The 17,167-nt window shown below is 37.3% G+C and overlaps 1 protein-coding gene across 7 annotated transcripts in view; it reads left to right on the top strand.

Annotated features, from left to right (window-relative positions):
- AP2B1 (adaptor related protein complex 2 subunit beta 1) overlaps nt 1–17,167 on the top strand; it is a 117,711-nt gene that overhangs the window by 27,899 nt on the left and 72,645 nt on the right. For all 7 annotated transcript variants that reach the window (XM_060135578.1, XM_060135581.1, XM_060135576.1 and 4 more), the window contains 6 exons: nt 3,429–3,619; nt 5,851–6,072; nt 6,596–6,716; nt 6,849–6,944; nt 13,511–13,626; nt 15,648–15,813. In XM_060135578.1, the coding sequence (XP_059991561.1) occupies nt 3,429–3,619; nt 5,851–6,072; nt 6,596–6,716; nt 6,849–6,944; nt 13,511–13,626; nt 15,648–15,813 (912 nt within the window). The remainder of the gene's footprint in view (nt 1–3,428; nt 3,620–5,850; nt 6,073–6,595; nt 6,717–6,848; nt 6,945–13,510; nt 13,627–15,647; nt 15,814–17,167) is intronic.

Genomic DNA, 17,167 nt, shown 5'->3' with positions numbered 1-17,167 from the left:
AAAAATTTGTCTAATATTGAGTGTGATTTTACACACACACGTGCACGCATACTTCTGTATGTATGTATATGTTTGTGTTTAATATCTGTATCTGTAAAGTATACATATTATATTAGGTCTACAGGGGGTAGGGGTGGGATGGGGAGGAGGAATGTTTCATTGCAATCTTCCAAAGAACAGAATTTACCATAATTGGGAGGCAAGATGAATTTAAAAAAAATTTTTTTTGATGCTATGGGATATGTTCCTTTGTAGCCTAGATGCCAGCTTTTTGTAACTCAACCAGTGTGCTGAGAAAACTCACTTAAACCCTATTTATAAATCCATTTTTAAAGCAAAACTTCCTTTAGAAACCCCTTTCTTTCTTGGGAACTCCAGTTTTTCCGAGATTATAATTAAAAGGCCATTGTTCTCTTCATGGCAGTGTTTCCTAAAAGAACTGCCAGTTTTCTAGGGGGGAAAATGTTATGCATGTTAGTCTTAGTTCAGATTCAAAGTGATGGTACAAGAGAAAGAGACATAACCTTTGTTTTAATACACTAGTAGACCAGGGCAGTTACTGCAAGAGTCAGATTTTTTCTTTTGATAATGAATTATTGTTTGGAGAAAACTCTCAGGGAAGAGGAAGTAAATCATGTTTCAATCCATTATTTTTTAAAGTTTATTTTTACAAACAGATAATATATGTACTACATTCTATACAAAATTCCAAAGAAACACAGAGACAGGTGAGTTGTCCTGTATACCCCAGCTACCCAGCTGCTGTCTTGAAGTCAGTCTTTGCCTGCTTGAGATTCGGTGCTCATTTTGAGTTTCCATTAGAGTGAGAGAAGCATGGCTTACTGACCAGGAGAACTCTAAGCAGCTCTTTATGGGCTCACTCAGTATATTTCTGAAAACTTAGCAGTATGAATGTGAAGATTAGGAGATGAAAGTGGAAAGGTAGAATAGAAGGAATTTTAGAGGAATAGCAGTAGAGTTTTGTTATTGGGGGTGTATCTCCTCTGGTCAGTCATTGGCTCAGTGACCATTTGGCAGTGATCTTTTTTCCCCATGCAGACTTTTCTAAACATAATCATATAATCTGATCTCTCTGGATCTTTTAATTAGATTTACTTTTCCCTGTTTCTTTTCTTGTTTTAATGTGATAGTAAGTGAAAATTGCCTGTTTTACCACCAGAACATATACTTCATTAGCTGCATTATATACTTGGTTTAATTTCCAGTTACCTGTGATGTTAGCAGAGGAATTCTAATTGTTCATTCTGTTCAACATTTCCTGTTAACAGACCTCATATTTAATTTTTTTTAACATTAAAAAAATTTGACTGGCAGAAATGGTAAGTTGTGACAGGACATTTGTTTTGGACAAACTGGTAACCAAGACTGGGCATGTGTTGGCAGCAAGAGAGGAAAACAGGCATTTGTTCTTCCAGTGTGACATTTTGATCCTTTATCCTGTAATCCAGTGTATTAATTGTATTATACAGGGGAAACACAGTACCTTTTCCCTGCATGTAAAGCACTGAGATGATGGAGATTATTGTTTCACTTTTCATGCTTTTTAATTTTTACTAAAGGCCATGCTTGATGGTGTGGTTGGCAAAGAAAAATTAAGTCAGGAAAGAACCTCATGCATGCTATCATGTGATAGGTGAACTAGATAATCCTTCTCGATTTGTCTTAATAACAATAGAATATTATATCCATAATCATACTTACCAAGTGAACCTTTGATTTTTTTTCATCTTGGAATTTTTTGTCCTGATCACTAAGTTATAACTGAAGGCGATTCCATTTGTGGCATCATTATCTTAGTTAATGGATACTGTCATGAATGTATTATTTGATTTAAAAAACCATATTCTCTAGAATTTATCTTCTAGGTAAAATCATATACTGGGATAATCTGCGGAGTACCCAAGTGATATGGATATTAAAATCAGTAGCTAAACTGTAACCATTATGTTTCTTCTCTTGCTAGCAAAAGGATAATCATACAGCTCTTAGTTTCTCAAGCTTTTAACAGGGACTTCAGTCAGAACTAAAAATGAGTTGACATTTCTGAGAATCTTTTCAATATACATAATTAATGAAGCTGCTACCTATTGCATCTCTTTATGCTTACAGAATATTTATATATAGCCTTACTGTGCTAATATTTAGCGACAGCTGAGAGCCTCACTGCAAAATGTGGTTTTAAATTCATTTGTACAGAGCTATAGTTTTTTGTCTATTTTGTTTATTTTTGGGTGTCTTTATAATCTTAAAATTACTTTAAACATTCATTGGTTGTAGATTTCTTAGTTAAATTAGACATAATCTGTAATTTTGATAAAGTGTCCACTTTTTTTTCTTGCAGCTAGTATGGATTTCTGGGTCTGTAAGTCAGGATACAAGTGTACTTTCTTATATTTGGTAGCAATTTTTCATTTATCATACTGCCTGAGTTAAGGATACATTTGATATACTATATTTCATTGATTCTAAGATGCATTATTATTTCCTATATTACATAGAAAGAAAAATACCTCCTATTAAACTGACATGCTGTTGATTAGTAAATATATCCCAACTTCAGAGATGTTAATATGAAAAACTGTGCAACTTAGTCTTGATGAATTATGGTAATATTGCCACCTTAACTTTGTATAAGGCTTTGTAGAAAGCACTTACACATAAGTCATCTGATTTTATCCTCAAACTAAAGCTAATCTGTGAGGTGGATTAAATTATCCCATTTTCAGATGAGGAAATTGAATTTCACGGAGATTATGTGCTTTCCCAACATCATGTTACAGTGAACTATGGTTTCAAGGTCACATTTTCTTACTCTGAGACTTAAGTTGTGATTGACACCTGAAGTATCATCTCCCCACCCCCCAGTACATGCACACCCATACACCTATAAAATTGTTTGGCCTAGATTTTTCTTTCCATTGCCTAATGTACATGTTTCATATTTAAACTTCACTGTTTTGTGTTTTTTGTTTTGTTTTGCCTGCAAGGCATGTGGGATCTTAGTTCTCCAACCAGGGATCGAGCCAACGCCCCCCTGCAGTGGAAGCACGAGTCTTAACCACTGGACCACCAGGGAAGTCCCTGACCTTCACTTCTTTTACAGCTGTTCATGTGTCTTAATTCTACTGATAGTGTTGACTACTATTAAAATTATTATTGTTTTAATAGTAAGTCATGAGGGACTATCTGCTAATATGTGAATTGTTTTAATTCTGTGTTGCCTGACCATGAGGAAGCTATATATGCCATCATTGGTGGTTTATTATACGTTTTGAAAGCAGTATATCTCTTTCTAGCTGACTGCGTAAAATGTTCAGGAACGGTTATGGGTTGAGATCTGTGAAGTGATCCAGAGAAATAGTTGTACTGTTCTTGACAAATCAAGGTCATATCTGCTTCTTTCCCAGGTGGTGGCTAATGCTGTAGCAGCATTATCTGAAATCAGTGAATCTCACCCAAACAGCAACTTACTCGATCTGAATCCACAGAACATTAATAAGCTACTGACAGCCCTGAATGAGTGCACCGAATGGGGCCAGATTTTCATCCTGGACTGCCTGTCTAATTACAACCCTAAAGATGACCGGGAGGCTCAGAGGTCAGTCTGTTTTTCTGGATAGTATCTAGGAGTCTTGCCTGGTTCAGTAATTTCTAGTAAGTCTGTATTAGAATAAGGGTCTGTTACATTGAGAAAATCAGTGGCTTATGGGATATATATTGCTATCCTGTGGTATTTTCTCAATGTATTTAGGAACATTTTAGGTGGTAGAGTAAACCATGCAAAAAATAGCTCTTCCTAAGAGGAGATGTGTATTTTTCATTTCTTCTTTGAACAGTATAGTTACAACCCTCTGAAAAACTCTCCCTCATCATGGTCTCACATCTCCCATACAGCAATTCCTAGCCATTTGGCAAAGGTTTTTTGAGCGTCTCTCACTGTAGTAACAAAATTTTCGTTCTTTTAGATACATAGTAAGTGGCTTGATACTAGTTATTGAGCTGCCTTATACCTATAATTAGTACTAGAGAAACTGTGTTGGAGCCAGCAAAATGTATGATGTCTTCCGTTAGATATAGGAATCACATCAGTCTGAATTTGGAGAAGATTTTGGAAGGCACACCTGGATTGTTCTGCTCAGCTCTCTACCACTTTAGTGTTGCAGATTTTCTTTGACTATCAGATACTGACTACTAAATTTCACATACACATACATACATTTTAGTTTACAGAATCGGAGGTATCATCAGTTTTTATTGAGCATTTTGTGTATATAGGCACTGTACTAGGCAAAATAATTCTGAAGAATTGTTGGCTCTTCATTTTATTTTATTTATTTATTTATTTATTTTTTGTGGTACGTGGGCCTCTCATCGCTGTGGCCTCTCCCGTTGCGGAGCACAGGCTCCGGACGCGCAGGCTCAGCGGCCATGGCTCACGGACCCAGCCGCTCTGCGGCATGTGGGATCTTCCTGGACCGGGGCACAAACCCGTGTCCCCTGCATCGGTAGGCAGACTCTCAACCACTGCGCCACCAGGGAAGCCCTGCCTCTTCATTTTAATTATGGTAGATAGAAACCTTCCTTGCCCGGCTAAAGCTCGAGCTACTATAATGTAAGTGCTCTTCACTCGTCTGGGAAATTGTTCCCTCTGGATTTAACCAAAGCTCACCCTGATAGTTTCTTTCCATCGCTGAAAGTACAAATATCTTCTGGAAAGAACTTTACATACAATTTTATTTTCTCTTGGTCATTGACATCTCACACTTACTCATTCACTCAGCAAGTATTTATTGAGCCCATGCTGTATGCCAGGCATTGTTCTAGGCTCTGAGGATATAGCAGTGGACAGACAAAAATCATAGCTCTTATGGAACACTTATTCTGAGGGATAGGGCAGAAGTATATATAATATGTATATGTAATACAGCATATAATAGGTCAGATGATGGTAAGTGCTAACAAGAAAGATAAAGTAAGGAAGAGATCTAACAAATATGCTGGGTGATCAGGAAAGGTCTCCCTGAGAAAGTAGCATTTGTATAAATACCTAAAGGAGGTCAGGGAGTCAGCCAAGTAGATACAGGAGGAAGGGAGAGAAACACAGCTTACTTACCTTGTGTCCTTAACTGAGTCAGCTAGCCACTCACGTTGCCTAAGAGCTATCAAAATTAGGTTAATTTCTGAAGAACCCTCAATGGATAACTAAATATTCTATATTTTATGAGACATTTAAGTGTAGGTGGCAGGGACTAGGAGAAGGGGATGAGGTTGAGAGAGTATTGCAGTGGTGGTGTGTTATTAAAAACAAACAAACAAACACCCTTCCCGAGATTCCCTATTAGGCTGAATGCAAGAGGTTGGGTGGTTTTCCCTGTCAGCCCATCTCCTTCTGCATCTTACAGTGAAACTTCAGCCACAGTTGGTTGATATCTCTCACTATGAAATAACTCTCAGAATGCTTAATTTGACTTCCTATAGGCTGAGGAGAAATGGGCTGTGAGGCAGGGAGCCCTTACATAATATGGGGAGACAGAGAGGACTATAAAATAGGAAGGTAAATGGTGTGAGCTTCAGGTGTTTTGGGTATTGGCTAGTTCCCTTCCAGTTTGAACATCCCTTATTGCTGGTTTCCTAAAGTCTTCTGATATCCCTGCTCTGTTTGTAGTTTGCTGGGATTGAGGCGTCTGCAGTGTTAGATCCCAAATTTACCTATGTATGGAGTTTTGACTTTTCTAACTGATTTTCTAATTTCTTTATAGATTGGATTATAGATTGGATTGAGCAAAGAAATTATAATTTAAGGTACTAATTTTCATTTTCTGTCCTCAGTATCTGTGAGCGGGTAACTCCTCGGCTATCTCATGCCAACTCAGCAGTGGTGCTTTCAGCAGTAAAAGTCCTAATGAAATTTCTAGAGTTGTTACCCAAGGACTCTGACTACTACAATATGCTGCTGAAGAAGTTGGCCCCTCCACTTGTCACTTTGCTGTCTGGGGAGCCAGAGGTGCAGTACGTCGCCCTGAGGAACATCAACTTAATCGTCCAGAAAAGGTTGGGAAAAAATGAATTGGTGATTAAAGTGTTTGTAATTTTGAATTAAACTTAATAACATTATTAAAGAGGACTGTGTTAAAACTCTGTTTAATGTATGGAAATGAAAATACTGTATGGTAGAGCAACTTGCCCAGGGTCAGGAGGCTAACAGTTGATTTTAGAGTGTTCCTACAATGAATGCCTGGTGTTGCTCTACAGTTTAGTTCCTTTTCTGAAGGAACTCTTAGTTGTATGATAGCTAATGTGTGCTTAATATGGTTCAGGCTGTAATTTAGATCAGGTTGTTGTTCTTCCAGTGATTCTTCTTGGCAATATATATTTTACTCCTTAAAAAGGATAAAAATAGTCTGCCAGATGGATCTGGTTAGAGGGGTGTAGAGGAAGTTTGTGAGTTTTTTTCCCCTGGAGTGGAGTGTGTGAATGGAGAGCAGAGAAGCACAGGTTAGGTATTAATGCAGACTCAGAAGGGTATAACAATATATGCCTCACCTTACTTATCTTGTGTTTCTGTGTACCACAGGCCTGAAATCTTGAAGCAGGAGATCAAAGTTTTCTTTGTGAAGTACAACGATCCCATCTATGTGAAACTAGAGAAATTGGACATCATGATTCGTTTGGCATCCCAAGCCAACATTGCTCAGGTCAGACTTAAAGTAGATTCAAGTTAAGATCTAATAACTTAGATCTTAAGATCTGGCCTTCAGAAAAATCTAGGCCATGAAATTGCTGTTGGAGAATCCTTAATGATTGTTCACTTCATGGATTTTTAACAGGTTTTGGCAGAACTGAAGGAATATGCCACAGAGGTGGATGTCGACTTTGTGCGCAAAGCTGTGCGGGCCATTGGACGGTGTGCCATCAAGGTGGAGGCAAGTGTCCCGTGGTAGTTGTGATCACGTTGTGGGACTATGGGTATTCTCTTCACCTCTTTCCTTACATTTTTAAGTTTATCAAAATAAAGCACATTGTTAAAATATTAAAGAATTTTTAATGAAAAACAGCTGTCCCTGGTCCGTCTCTTTCCGGAGGGAATCATGTTTAACTCTGTTCCTAGTTTTAGTTATTTTGATTACTTCCATATCTCTAATATCCTTATGCTACTATTTATTGATTTACCAATTGTAGACATCGCTTATTAACTTTCCGCTATGAGAGAAGCAACTTGGTTCATATACTCCATCACTTCTACTTCTACCGTTCTGTATAGATCCCCTGTATAGTTATATCATGAGGTTTTTGTTCCTGTATTATCTTTGTAAATTGAGATAATATACCTTTGTTTCTTGTTCTATCAACTAGAGTCTTGCAAAGCTTGCTGTGCGTATTATGCCTGTAAATATGTAGAGCCTACACAATCAAATGATTGCGTTTTCTTTCTTATAAAGGCTTTTGTTTTTTCTGTAGTTTATAATGGCCTTTTTTTTTTAAATTTCATTGTGCCTTCATTGCACTCCTATCTTCTTCCAGCTTTTCAAGCATAATATCAAATTAATAAAACTTTTCTTTTGTTCTAGACCCTTCTCTCTTCCAGTCCTCTGTCCTTCCAGTCCTTACTCCAGTCTGAGTGGTTGCTTTCTTGTCTTCTGCACAGCCGTCTTTCCATACAGCCTCCCTTCATTGCTGTTTCTTGTTATGGGTACTTTTTCATAGCATTCCTTTTTTTGTGGTTGCAATAGTTTCTTAAATCTCTTGTGATGTGAGTTACAGTTTTTGGTTTTGTTTCTGCAGTTTGAATTTGACTATCTGGAGCATTTTATGGTGATGGTTGCATGTTTATATATGATTTTTTAATTGAAGTGTATACCATACTTACAGTAAATTGCTGCCTATTTATATTAAAAATGAGATGACAGAAAAGTTGTCAGGACTTCTGTGCACATAGGCAGGACTGTTGACTAGCAGGTTTCTGCTTTAGGGCAGGGAGTTGATCTTTACTTGGAAGTCCTCTTGAAGAGCTTCTCTGTGGTCTTAGAGGGCAGATTGGTTCTAGCTTGGTTGCAGCCTTCCAGTAGGTATTAAGGGCTACAACTTACAATGCACTGCTTCATCAGTTACCAAGCCTCTATTGTTTTTCCTCATTCAGAAGTTTGCTGCAATTAATGATGGCTTCTGTTCACAAAGATATTGTGGATTCAGAGCTCCATATTTGTTCTTACTACTTGACTATGTGCAATTCTGCTTTTTTTTTCTTTTGACATTTTATTTAATTATTTATTTATTGGCTGCGTTGGGTCTTCATTGCTGCGCATGGGCTTTCTCTAGTCGCGGTGAGTGGGGGCTACTCTTCGTTGAGGTGCATGGGGGCTTCTCATTTCGGTGGCTTCTCTTGTGGCAGAGCACGGGCTCTAGGCGCACGAGCCTCAGTAGTTGCAGCACGCAGCCTCAGTAGTTGTGGCTTGTGGGCTCTAGAGCACAGGCTCAGTAGTTGTGGTGCACAGGCTTATTTGCTTCACCGTATGTGGGATCTTCCTGGACCAGGGCTCCAACCCGTGTCCCCTGCATTGGCAGGCGGATTCTTAACCCCTGCACCACCAGGGAAGTTCCTACAGTTCTACTTTGAGTCAGATTGGACCATATGATTTCACAAGGATAGTTACTAAAATAATTTGTACAGTATGACCAGTGCTTCACAGGAACAGAAGGAAACAGATGCTGTTTCAGAGAAGTGTCTCTGAAAGCCAAATTCCTAATTGGCCTTCCTTGTTTTTATTTACTGAATGCTGCTTCATATAGTTACCACTGATAAATCATTTAGTAGACTAGTTGTTATAGCAAGAAGTCAATTAATCCTGGTTTCTACTTCTGGTTCTGCCAGCTCAGTTGCTTCACATACTTAATATATACTTCTGCTTCTCCATTTGAGAAATGGGAAAATCTGTTTATTGGATCTTGATGTGTTACATCTTTTTTTTAACTACCACACTTCTTAACTTACCACCACTACTTAACTTTTTTCTTTTTCTTTTCTCATTGTGGAATAGCCACCTGCTTATGGTATTAATGCAGACAATTTTCAGAGCTATTTTGGTAGCAGAAGAGTCATTTTGTGCTTTTCACTGCCAGAATGTCATTGTCTTACTAACCTCTCTGACAGTGCTCTTGCAAAGAGTCTCATTCCAAAGTTAAAGAGATTTTTCTATCCCTGGAATTACTAGAAAGTGTTCTCAAAGCATCTAGATTCCTAGCGGCTGTTAGTACCGTCTGTTGTGACTAACTGGAAAAGTTATCCATCATCTTCTGGAAGAGATGAACTGGTGGCTCTCACTTCTTCCTTTGATTCAGGGTGCCCTGGTGGGAATATGTGTGTGTGAGGAATGAACTTCCTTTGGAAGCTTAAGATCAGCCTTCAAGAATCCTGCCTTTTAGATAGTGTTCTCTTATCTCCAGTTACCTGGATTTGCCTAAGAACTTTTCTTAGAACTGGTTAAATCATGAAAATTATTAGTTGGAAAGAGTTGCCTAGTCCAGACACAGTTGTTGGGGCAGGAGAGGCAGTGATTGCCTGTTTTTAACTAACGTATCCATGGGACAAGGGCAAGAACCAGCGAGGGAATTGTAATAGCCTTTCTCTGTAGCTTCCAGACTGAGCTGCTGCTTTTCTCTCAGGGCATCTGACCCTTTTTTAATGTGTAGTTGGTTTCAAAGATATTACAGATGAGAAAAAAAGAATTTTAGTGTAGTGCTTAGCTAAGGTAACAGGGCCTATTGTAAAATTTGGGTGTTAAGAGTTGGAGTTGTTTTTTATCATGACTGTAAGTACAGGTGTTTCCTTGTTGCTTTAAGTATCCTGAGGTGAAAAAAATGTATAATTTTATCATATTAAGTTGGTTAGGTTAAAGATTAAGCATAAGCCATTGAGTCAATAAATAACACTGAAAAAGCAATTTCATAGTACTGTTTTTTCAGTAACTTTTGCCTATTCTTTTTTGTTTGGTTGTTTTTTTTAATAGATTTTACTCTCCACCCCACCTCCAGCTTTATTGAGGTATGATTGACAGATTTAAAGCTGTATATATTACAGTGTATACCTGTTTCTTTAAGGAGGAAATAAACCCCTGCCCTCCTTTTCTTACAAATAAAATGATTTTGTTTGCGAGACTTATTTATATGTTTGGTTTTGTTTGAGAGAGATTAAGTCACTAAGTTAAGGTATTCCTCACTTCCCACTCTTCTGTTCTTTGGTGTTTACCATTTCTCATTTTTGTAGCTCAAGATAAGGTACTGACTTACGTCTTATGCAAACAAAAAGCATATGTATTTACTACATAAAATTATTAAAAAAGACAAGTTAAAAGTAGAACACTCTGCTTTCTCCTACCCCTGTTCTACCCTTCCAGAGATGATGTGGACATGATTTTAAGTCTTTGTTTACATAGTCCTCCATAAACAGGTGTGTTTTTTACAAAAACGAGATCATTCTACAAATGCTATTATGTTTTGTAGTCTGCTTTTTTTGCTTATTATACATGGACATTTTCCCATGTTACTGATAATATTTTACATCATTTTTAGTGGTTTGTAGACATACTGTGTGATTGCTTCATAATTATTTAGCCTTTCCCTTCCTGTATGGACCTTAAAGTTGTTTCTGCTCTTTTTCCAAATAATGGTTATAAGGAGGATCCTTGTAGCTAAATCTTTGATCTCTAGTTGAGGTGACATTTTTTTCATTACGCTTAGCCATTTGGAATTGCTTTTTCATGGCATGTGTATCTTTTTTCAATGTGTTATCTTTTCCACATTGATTTTTTAAAGTTTTTTATAATTAATTAAAGGTATTAATTCATTTAATACCCCTTCATTTCATTAATAGTTATTTTCCCAATTATTTTCCTTTTGATTTCATTTGACTTCTTGATGCATAGGAGTTTGCATTTCCTTATGTAGTGAGTTCTATCCATTTTCTCTCAATGGTATCTTTTTTTAAAAAAATAATAAATTTATTTATTTATTTATTTGGGGCTGCATTGGGTCTTCGTTGCTACGTGTGGGCCTTCTCTAGTTGCGGAGAGTGGGGGCTACTCTTCGTCGCAGTGCGCGGGCTTCTCCTTGCGGTGGCTTCTCTTGTTGCAGAGCATAGGCTCTAGGTGCTTGGGCTTCAGTAGTTGGGGCGTGCAGGCTCAGTAGTTTTGGCTCGCGGGCTCTAGAGCGCAGGCTCAGTAGTTGTGGTCACGGGCTTAGTTGCTCTGTGGCATGTGCGATCTTCCCGGACCAGGGCTCGAACCCGTGTCCCCTGCATTGGCAGGTGGATTCTTAACCACTGAGCCATCAGGGAAGTCCCTCTCCCAATGATATCTTTAGTGGACCACCTAGAAAATTGTGCTTCACTTCAAAGTTATATAAAATTCACTTTTATTTTCTACTTTAATGGCAATGGTTTGGTTAAAGATAAGAGTGTGGAGATCAAACACCAGAACAATTCATCCTTTCCTTACTGTTATGAAATGTTGCCTTTATCATATACTAAATTTTATATGTCTATATGCCTTTCTCTGTTTCTGGACTTACTTTGTATATACAATGATTGGATATTTACTTTTGTTCCTCTGCCATACTGCTTTAATGGTGTTTTTAAAATTTAATCAAAAGCAATATAGGTGAGATGACAATTTGCTTGAAAATTACTATCCTAGACTTAATTGTTTTTGAATATTGATGAATCATGGGAGATGGCCTTTTGTTTATCTTTATTATAATAATGAAACTAAGGGTTCAGTAAATGTTAGCTTTCTATCAAGCCTTAATGCTGAGTACTTTATTTGTACTATCTAATTTGATAATTTAACCCTTACATGCTTTATAATTTATCATAACTTTTATATTTAAAATTTCCCAACTGTTTTGCTGTTGTAATAACAGCACAGGAAATAACTAGTTGAAAATGAATAAAATAGAATTCAAAAATGGGAAAACTACAATAATAAAAGAGAACAGAATCGTCATATATATGACCTCATATAAATAACCTCAAGATGCAATTTTGTTTTCGTTATATTGCTTGGAATGGTTTAAATTATAGTACCTTTAAAAGATTTTATTACAGAAATTTTTAGGTATACACTAAGGTAAAATTGATTAATGAGCTCTCATATACCCACCATCCATCTTGAACAAATATCAACACATTGCTGTTCCCATTTGATCTTCTCCCTCTCCCTCCCCCTTCAAGGGAGTGGGTTACTGTTATATTTTAATGCAGATCTCAGATATGATCTTATTAGAGTAGTCCAATGTGTATATCTAATAGATAAGGTCCTCTAAAAAAAAATTGTCATGATATCGTTACCGCACTCAACAAACGGTAACTCTTAATCTCATTAAATACCTAGTCCATGTTCAGTTTTCCCTAATCGTGTCTAAATATCTTCTTACAGTTGCCGTGTTCAAATCAAAATCTAAACAAGAGCTAGCTATACATTGCATTTGGTTAATATGTCTCTTAAGTCTTTACTTATTTATTTGGGTGCCATTTATTGAAAGGACTAGCTCATTAGGCTTGTAGAATTTTGCAGAATCTAGATTTGGCTGATAGTATTTTAGTGATGTTGTTTATCTCATTCCTTCATCCCCTTTAGAAAATTAAATCTAGAGGCTTGGTAATATTCATATTCAGTGTTTTTGGCAAGAATACCTCTTAGATGCTGCTGTGAATTTCCTGTTGCATCTTATCAGGAGGCATATAATGGAATGACCCATCATAATACATTGTAATATATGATAAATCAGTCCTTGGTTTTTAGGATCTCTCTTCTGGAACCCTTTTAAAAACTATGACTTATTGTTTCAATACATTAGTTTTGTCACTTGTATTCTTCCATATTCCCTTCATTAATAAAAGACTAATAGATTAAATTCTATTTTATAGATGAAACATAGGCTGTGGAAAATTGCAGTTTATCTAAGGCCATAGACTTGCAGTTATATAGCCCAGAAGATGGCAAATTTTTCTTAGAGTTTTTTGAGTCACAGAGAACTTTGAAAATATAATGAAAACTGTAAACCTTCTCCCAGGAAAATATGCTTGTGTGCACAAATGAAATTTGGCAGTTTCATTTCAAGAGGTTTAAAGATGCCTTCTGTCTGTGCTCATTCATGAACTTCAGATAAAGACCTCTTCGCTTGGCTTATTCTTTCATTCTTATTCTTTCCTTCTACCTTGACTTATGCTTTCTTCTCATTTCTGTCATCCTGGCTATCCAAGATGATTTTTTTCACTTGAACTGTTTCTTGTAATGAGTCAAATTTGGAGTATATCTAGAACTTCTGTATATCTCCATCAGATAACCCAGCCTCTAGTATAGTGTGGTCAAATTAAGTGCCTCATCTTTTAGTCTAGTTTAGTTGATACACCTGAATGTTCCAAAAAAATATTTTTTATGTTGAGGTTGTGTTATTGGATAGATCATCTGACTTCTCATTATGTTCCTCTTTGCAGCAATCTGCAGAGCGCTGTGTAAGCACATTGCTTGATCTCATCCAAACCAAAGTAAATTATGTGGTCCAAGAGGCGATTGTTGTCATCAGGGATATCTTCCGCAAATACCCCAACAAGTACGTTCAGATACTTCTGCCCCTCTTCCTCAGATCATTTAGGAAATGTTTAAGTAAGGCACTTTGAGGTTGGCTAGGTAAGAATTAGTCTTTGTAAAGTAACTGGTCATAATTGAATACTTTATTAAAAATCAGAAACATATAAGTTGGTTAGCACAAGGATTAAAATCTGATTTTTCACTCTGCTTTATCACTTTTAGAAGAATTGAAGTTCTGTCTGAATATGCATTATCAATTGGTATATATTAAAGTTAGCCAGATTCTTTGGTGATGAAGTTACTATTAAATAAGGATACCCATATATTCTACGTTGTCTGGGCATAATCCATTTTATGCCTCTTACCAGGCATAATTAATAATTGTGCCCCTTTTCACTCTCAGAAACGTCTCAGTTTGAATAATAAATTATATGGTCACCTTATTGTAAAAGCCAGGGAGGTGACAGCTTCACTACTCACTTAGTATGTTATGTAGTACTTGTAGAAAATTATAGAACATGCAACAATAAACTGTCAGAGTTTCAGGCCTTTTCTGAAGTATTGTAGCTGCTTCCTTTAAGATATACAAAATCTACATTTTCACTCCATAAAAATTTTCACATTGAGGCCTCTTAGTTATGAAACAAAAATACTTTTTCAGATTTGCTTTTGAAGGCAAACAATTAAGGAATCTGAAAGAGTGAAATAAGAGCAGATCTTATAAGCATCCTAAATCTCATTTTACCTTATAATCATAGAGATGAACTGTGCTAAGGCTTCTGATTATCATTAAAGATAATGTGAAATGAAGTGACTTACAGTTAGTTAGCTTAGTGGTGGACTCAGAATTAGAAGAAATATTTTAATAAGGCAGTGGTTTATTAAGCATTATATATACTGTATATATATATATATATATATATATTTTTTTTTTTTTTTTTGAATTCTAGAAATGCTATTTTTGGAAAAAGGATCATATACTTTTACCGTTCTCCCAGGAAAGAGGAGGGTTGGGTTTCTAAACTTCTTGATTAAGTGGGGAGGTGTATATCTTAATATGCTTGGTAAAGAAATGTGTCCATTTCTGGTCTGTATTACTGAGGGATTATGATAGTTTAATTTTAAGAAAGCATTATCGAGAACCTGGTTTAATCAGTGGAAATAGGGCAAACAATTAAGTGTATTATTCAGTTGTCCATATCTCATTTATTATACAATTTCATTCTGATGTTTAAAACTACATTAGCTGGGCTTCCCTGGTGGCGCAGTGGTTGAGAGTCCGCCTGCCGATGCAGGGGACACGGGTTTGTGCCCCAGTCCGGGAAGATCCCACATGCCGCGGAGCGGCTGGGCCCGTGAGCCATGGCTGCTGAGCCTGCGTGTCCGGAGCCTGTGCTCCGCAACGAGAGAGGCCCACGTACCGCAAAAAAAAAAAAAAACACATTAGCCAAGGAGATGGATTTAACATGGTAAAGAATGAGAGCTATAGACCTGTAAAAATAAATACTCGAATTGCTTATTTCTTTAGAAAAACAGGTCATTAGTGTGGGTGCCTTGGGAGGAAGGAACATAAAGATCTCTATAGAAAGCAGAGATAGGTGGATAAGAGGCAAAATTACTGTTTCTGGATGCTATTGTTGTCTGACTCCATTTTCCTAATAGTAAAGTGGAATTTCTGTTCCTCTACGATGAAGGTAAAATGAAGTAATAGGAAAATTCTCTGATCTAGTTATGAGAAGGACTGTGAGAAATGTAAGGTAGTGGTATTATCTTAAACGATAGGTTAGTTTTTCCTTGTGAAAAGAATATCTGATAAGCTTTTACAAAGATTTATGGTCTAATTATTAAAACATAATTGAAGGAAAATTGAAGACATTTATAATTTTCTGGCTTTAAAGCCTGTACATTCTCTTGGCTAAAAGTCTTTGTAGTTTGGTGGTGGTTTAGGGTACCTTGTCCATGGTTTTTTGCTTTTTAGGCTTCATTGTTAAATATACTTCTCAGTTTTGCTTTCAGTAACCATAGTCCATTTTGTTATATCAGATATGAAAGTATCATTGCCACTTTGTGTGAGAACTTAGACTCACTGGATGAACCAGACGCTCGAGCAGCTATGATTTGGATTGTGGGAGAATATGCTGAAAGAATTGACAATGCAGATGAGTTACTAGAGAGCTTCCTGGAAGGTTTTCATGATGAAAGCACCCAGGTAAGTTCCCATCTATATCTTATGTATTAGATGTTTTGGGGACGATTTCAGGAAAGGTAAAGGTTAGGCAGTTTCATGTGTGTGAATTTATATACACATATAGTATGTTCATTTTTCTCCAAAAAAGGGGTAACCTTTTCTGTTGTGCTAACTTCTGTTGGAACAAGCCTGCCTAATTTAGACAGTGGTTCTCAGACTTTAATGAGCCTAAGAAGCACCTAAGCACTGGTGTTTAACCTGTGTTAAAGGACAGGTTGCTGGGCCCCACCCCTAGAGTTTCTGAGTCAGTAGGTCTGAGATGGGCCTAAGCATGTTCATTTCTTACAAGGTTGAGGGTGGTGATGCTATTGCTGCTGCTGGTCCAGAACCACACTTTGACAACTACTGACTTAGAGCAGTAGTTATTACTTCTTAATTTTCTGTCACCTAAAGATGATTACCCACTGCTGTTAGTAATGGTTGTGGCTTAGTTGGAGCTGGGGTTTCTGTCTGGGGTGAAGGCTGGCATGTGCAGTTTGAAAAGATTCTTTGTGGGTGGTTAGACTCCTTCCCATCTTCTGTCTGTCTTCTACCAAAACTGAGAGACCTTCGAGTCAAAGGCCCAGAGAAGCAGATAAATTATTAAAGCTTTTTCCCCGGCATTTGTACTCACTGCAAATTGAAGTTCATGTGTGTAATCTATCATAGTAATTTTAATAGGCCCTACAAGGAACATATACCAGCCAGTAGTTTCATGGTTCAGCAGGCGACTCTTTTTTTTTTTAATTATTATTTTTAAAATTTTATTCTTTTTTTGTGTGTTTAATTGATTTGTTTCATTTATTTATTTTTGGCTGCATTGGGTCTTCCGTTGCTGTGCGCGGGCTTTCTCTAGTTGCCGCAAGCGGGGGCCACTCTTCATTGCGGTGCGAGGGCTTCTCATAGTGGTGGCTTCTCTTGTTGCGGAGCACAGACTCTAGGCACGCAGGCTTCAGTAGTTGTGGCGCATGGGCTTAGTTGCTCTGCGGCACGTGGGTTCTTCCTGGACCAGGGCTCAAACCCGTGTCCCCTGCATGGGCAGGCGGATTCTTAACCACTGCGCCACCAGGGAAGCCCTAGCATGCCACTCTTAACTGGTTGTGATCTGGCATAATTCTACTGTCTTGGCTCTTGCCTCAGTATGATAAATGATTCCCTAATTCCCTGGAAGTTGTAGCTTTTGGTGGAAGTAAATAATAAAGAATTTGGTCAGGAACCAGTTTTATTGCCATCAGTATGTTAGCATGTACTTTAAGAAATACAGGTGATTATCTGGGCCAGAAACAAACCAGCAGTTTTTGATGCCAAAAAATGCAATTTGGAGATAGGAGGCTAG

The sequence above is a fragment of the Lagenorhynchus albirostris genome, chromosome 20, assembly GCF_949774975.1.
Source record: "Lagenorhynchus albirostris chromosome 20, mLagAlb1.1, whole genome shotgun sequence".
NCBI classification, from domain to species: domain Eukaryota; kingdom Metazoa; phylum Chordata; class Mammalia; order Artiodactyla; family Delphinidae; genus Lagenorhynchus; species Lagenorhynchus albirostris.
Note: the sequence above shows the minus strand (reverse complement) of the source record. Positions and strands in the feature narration are given on the sequence as shown.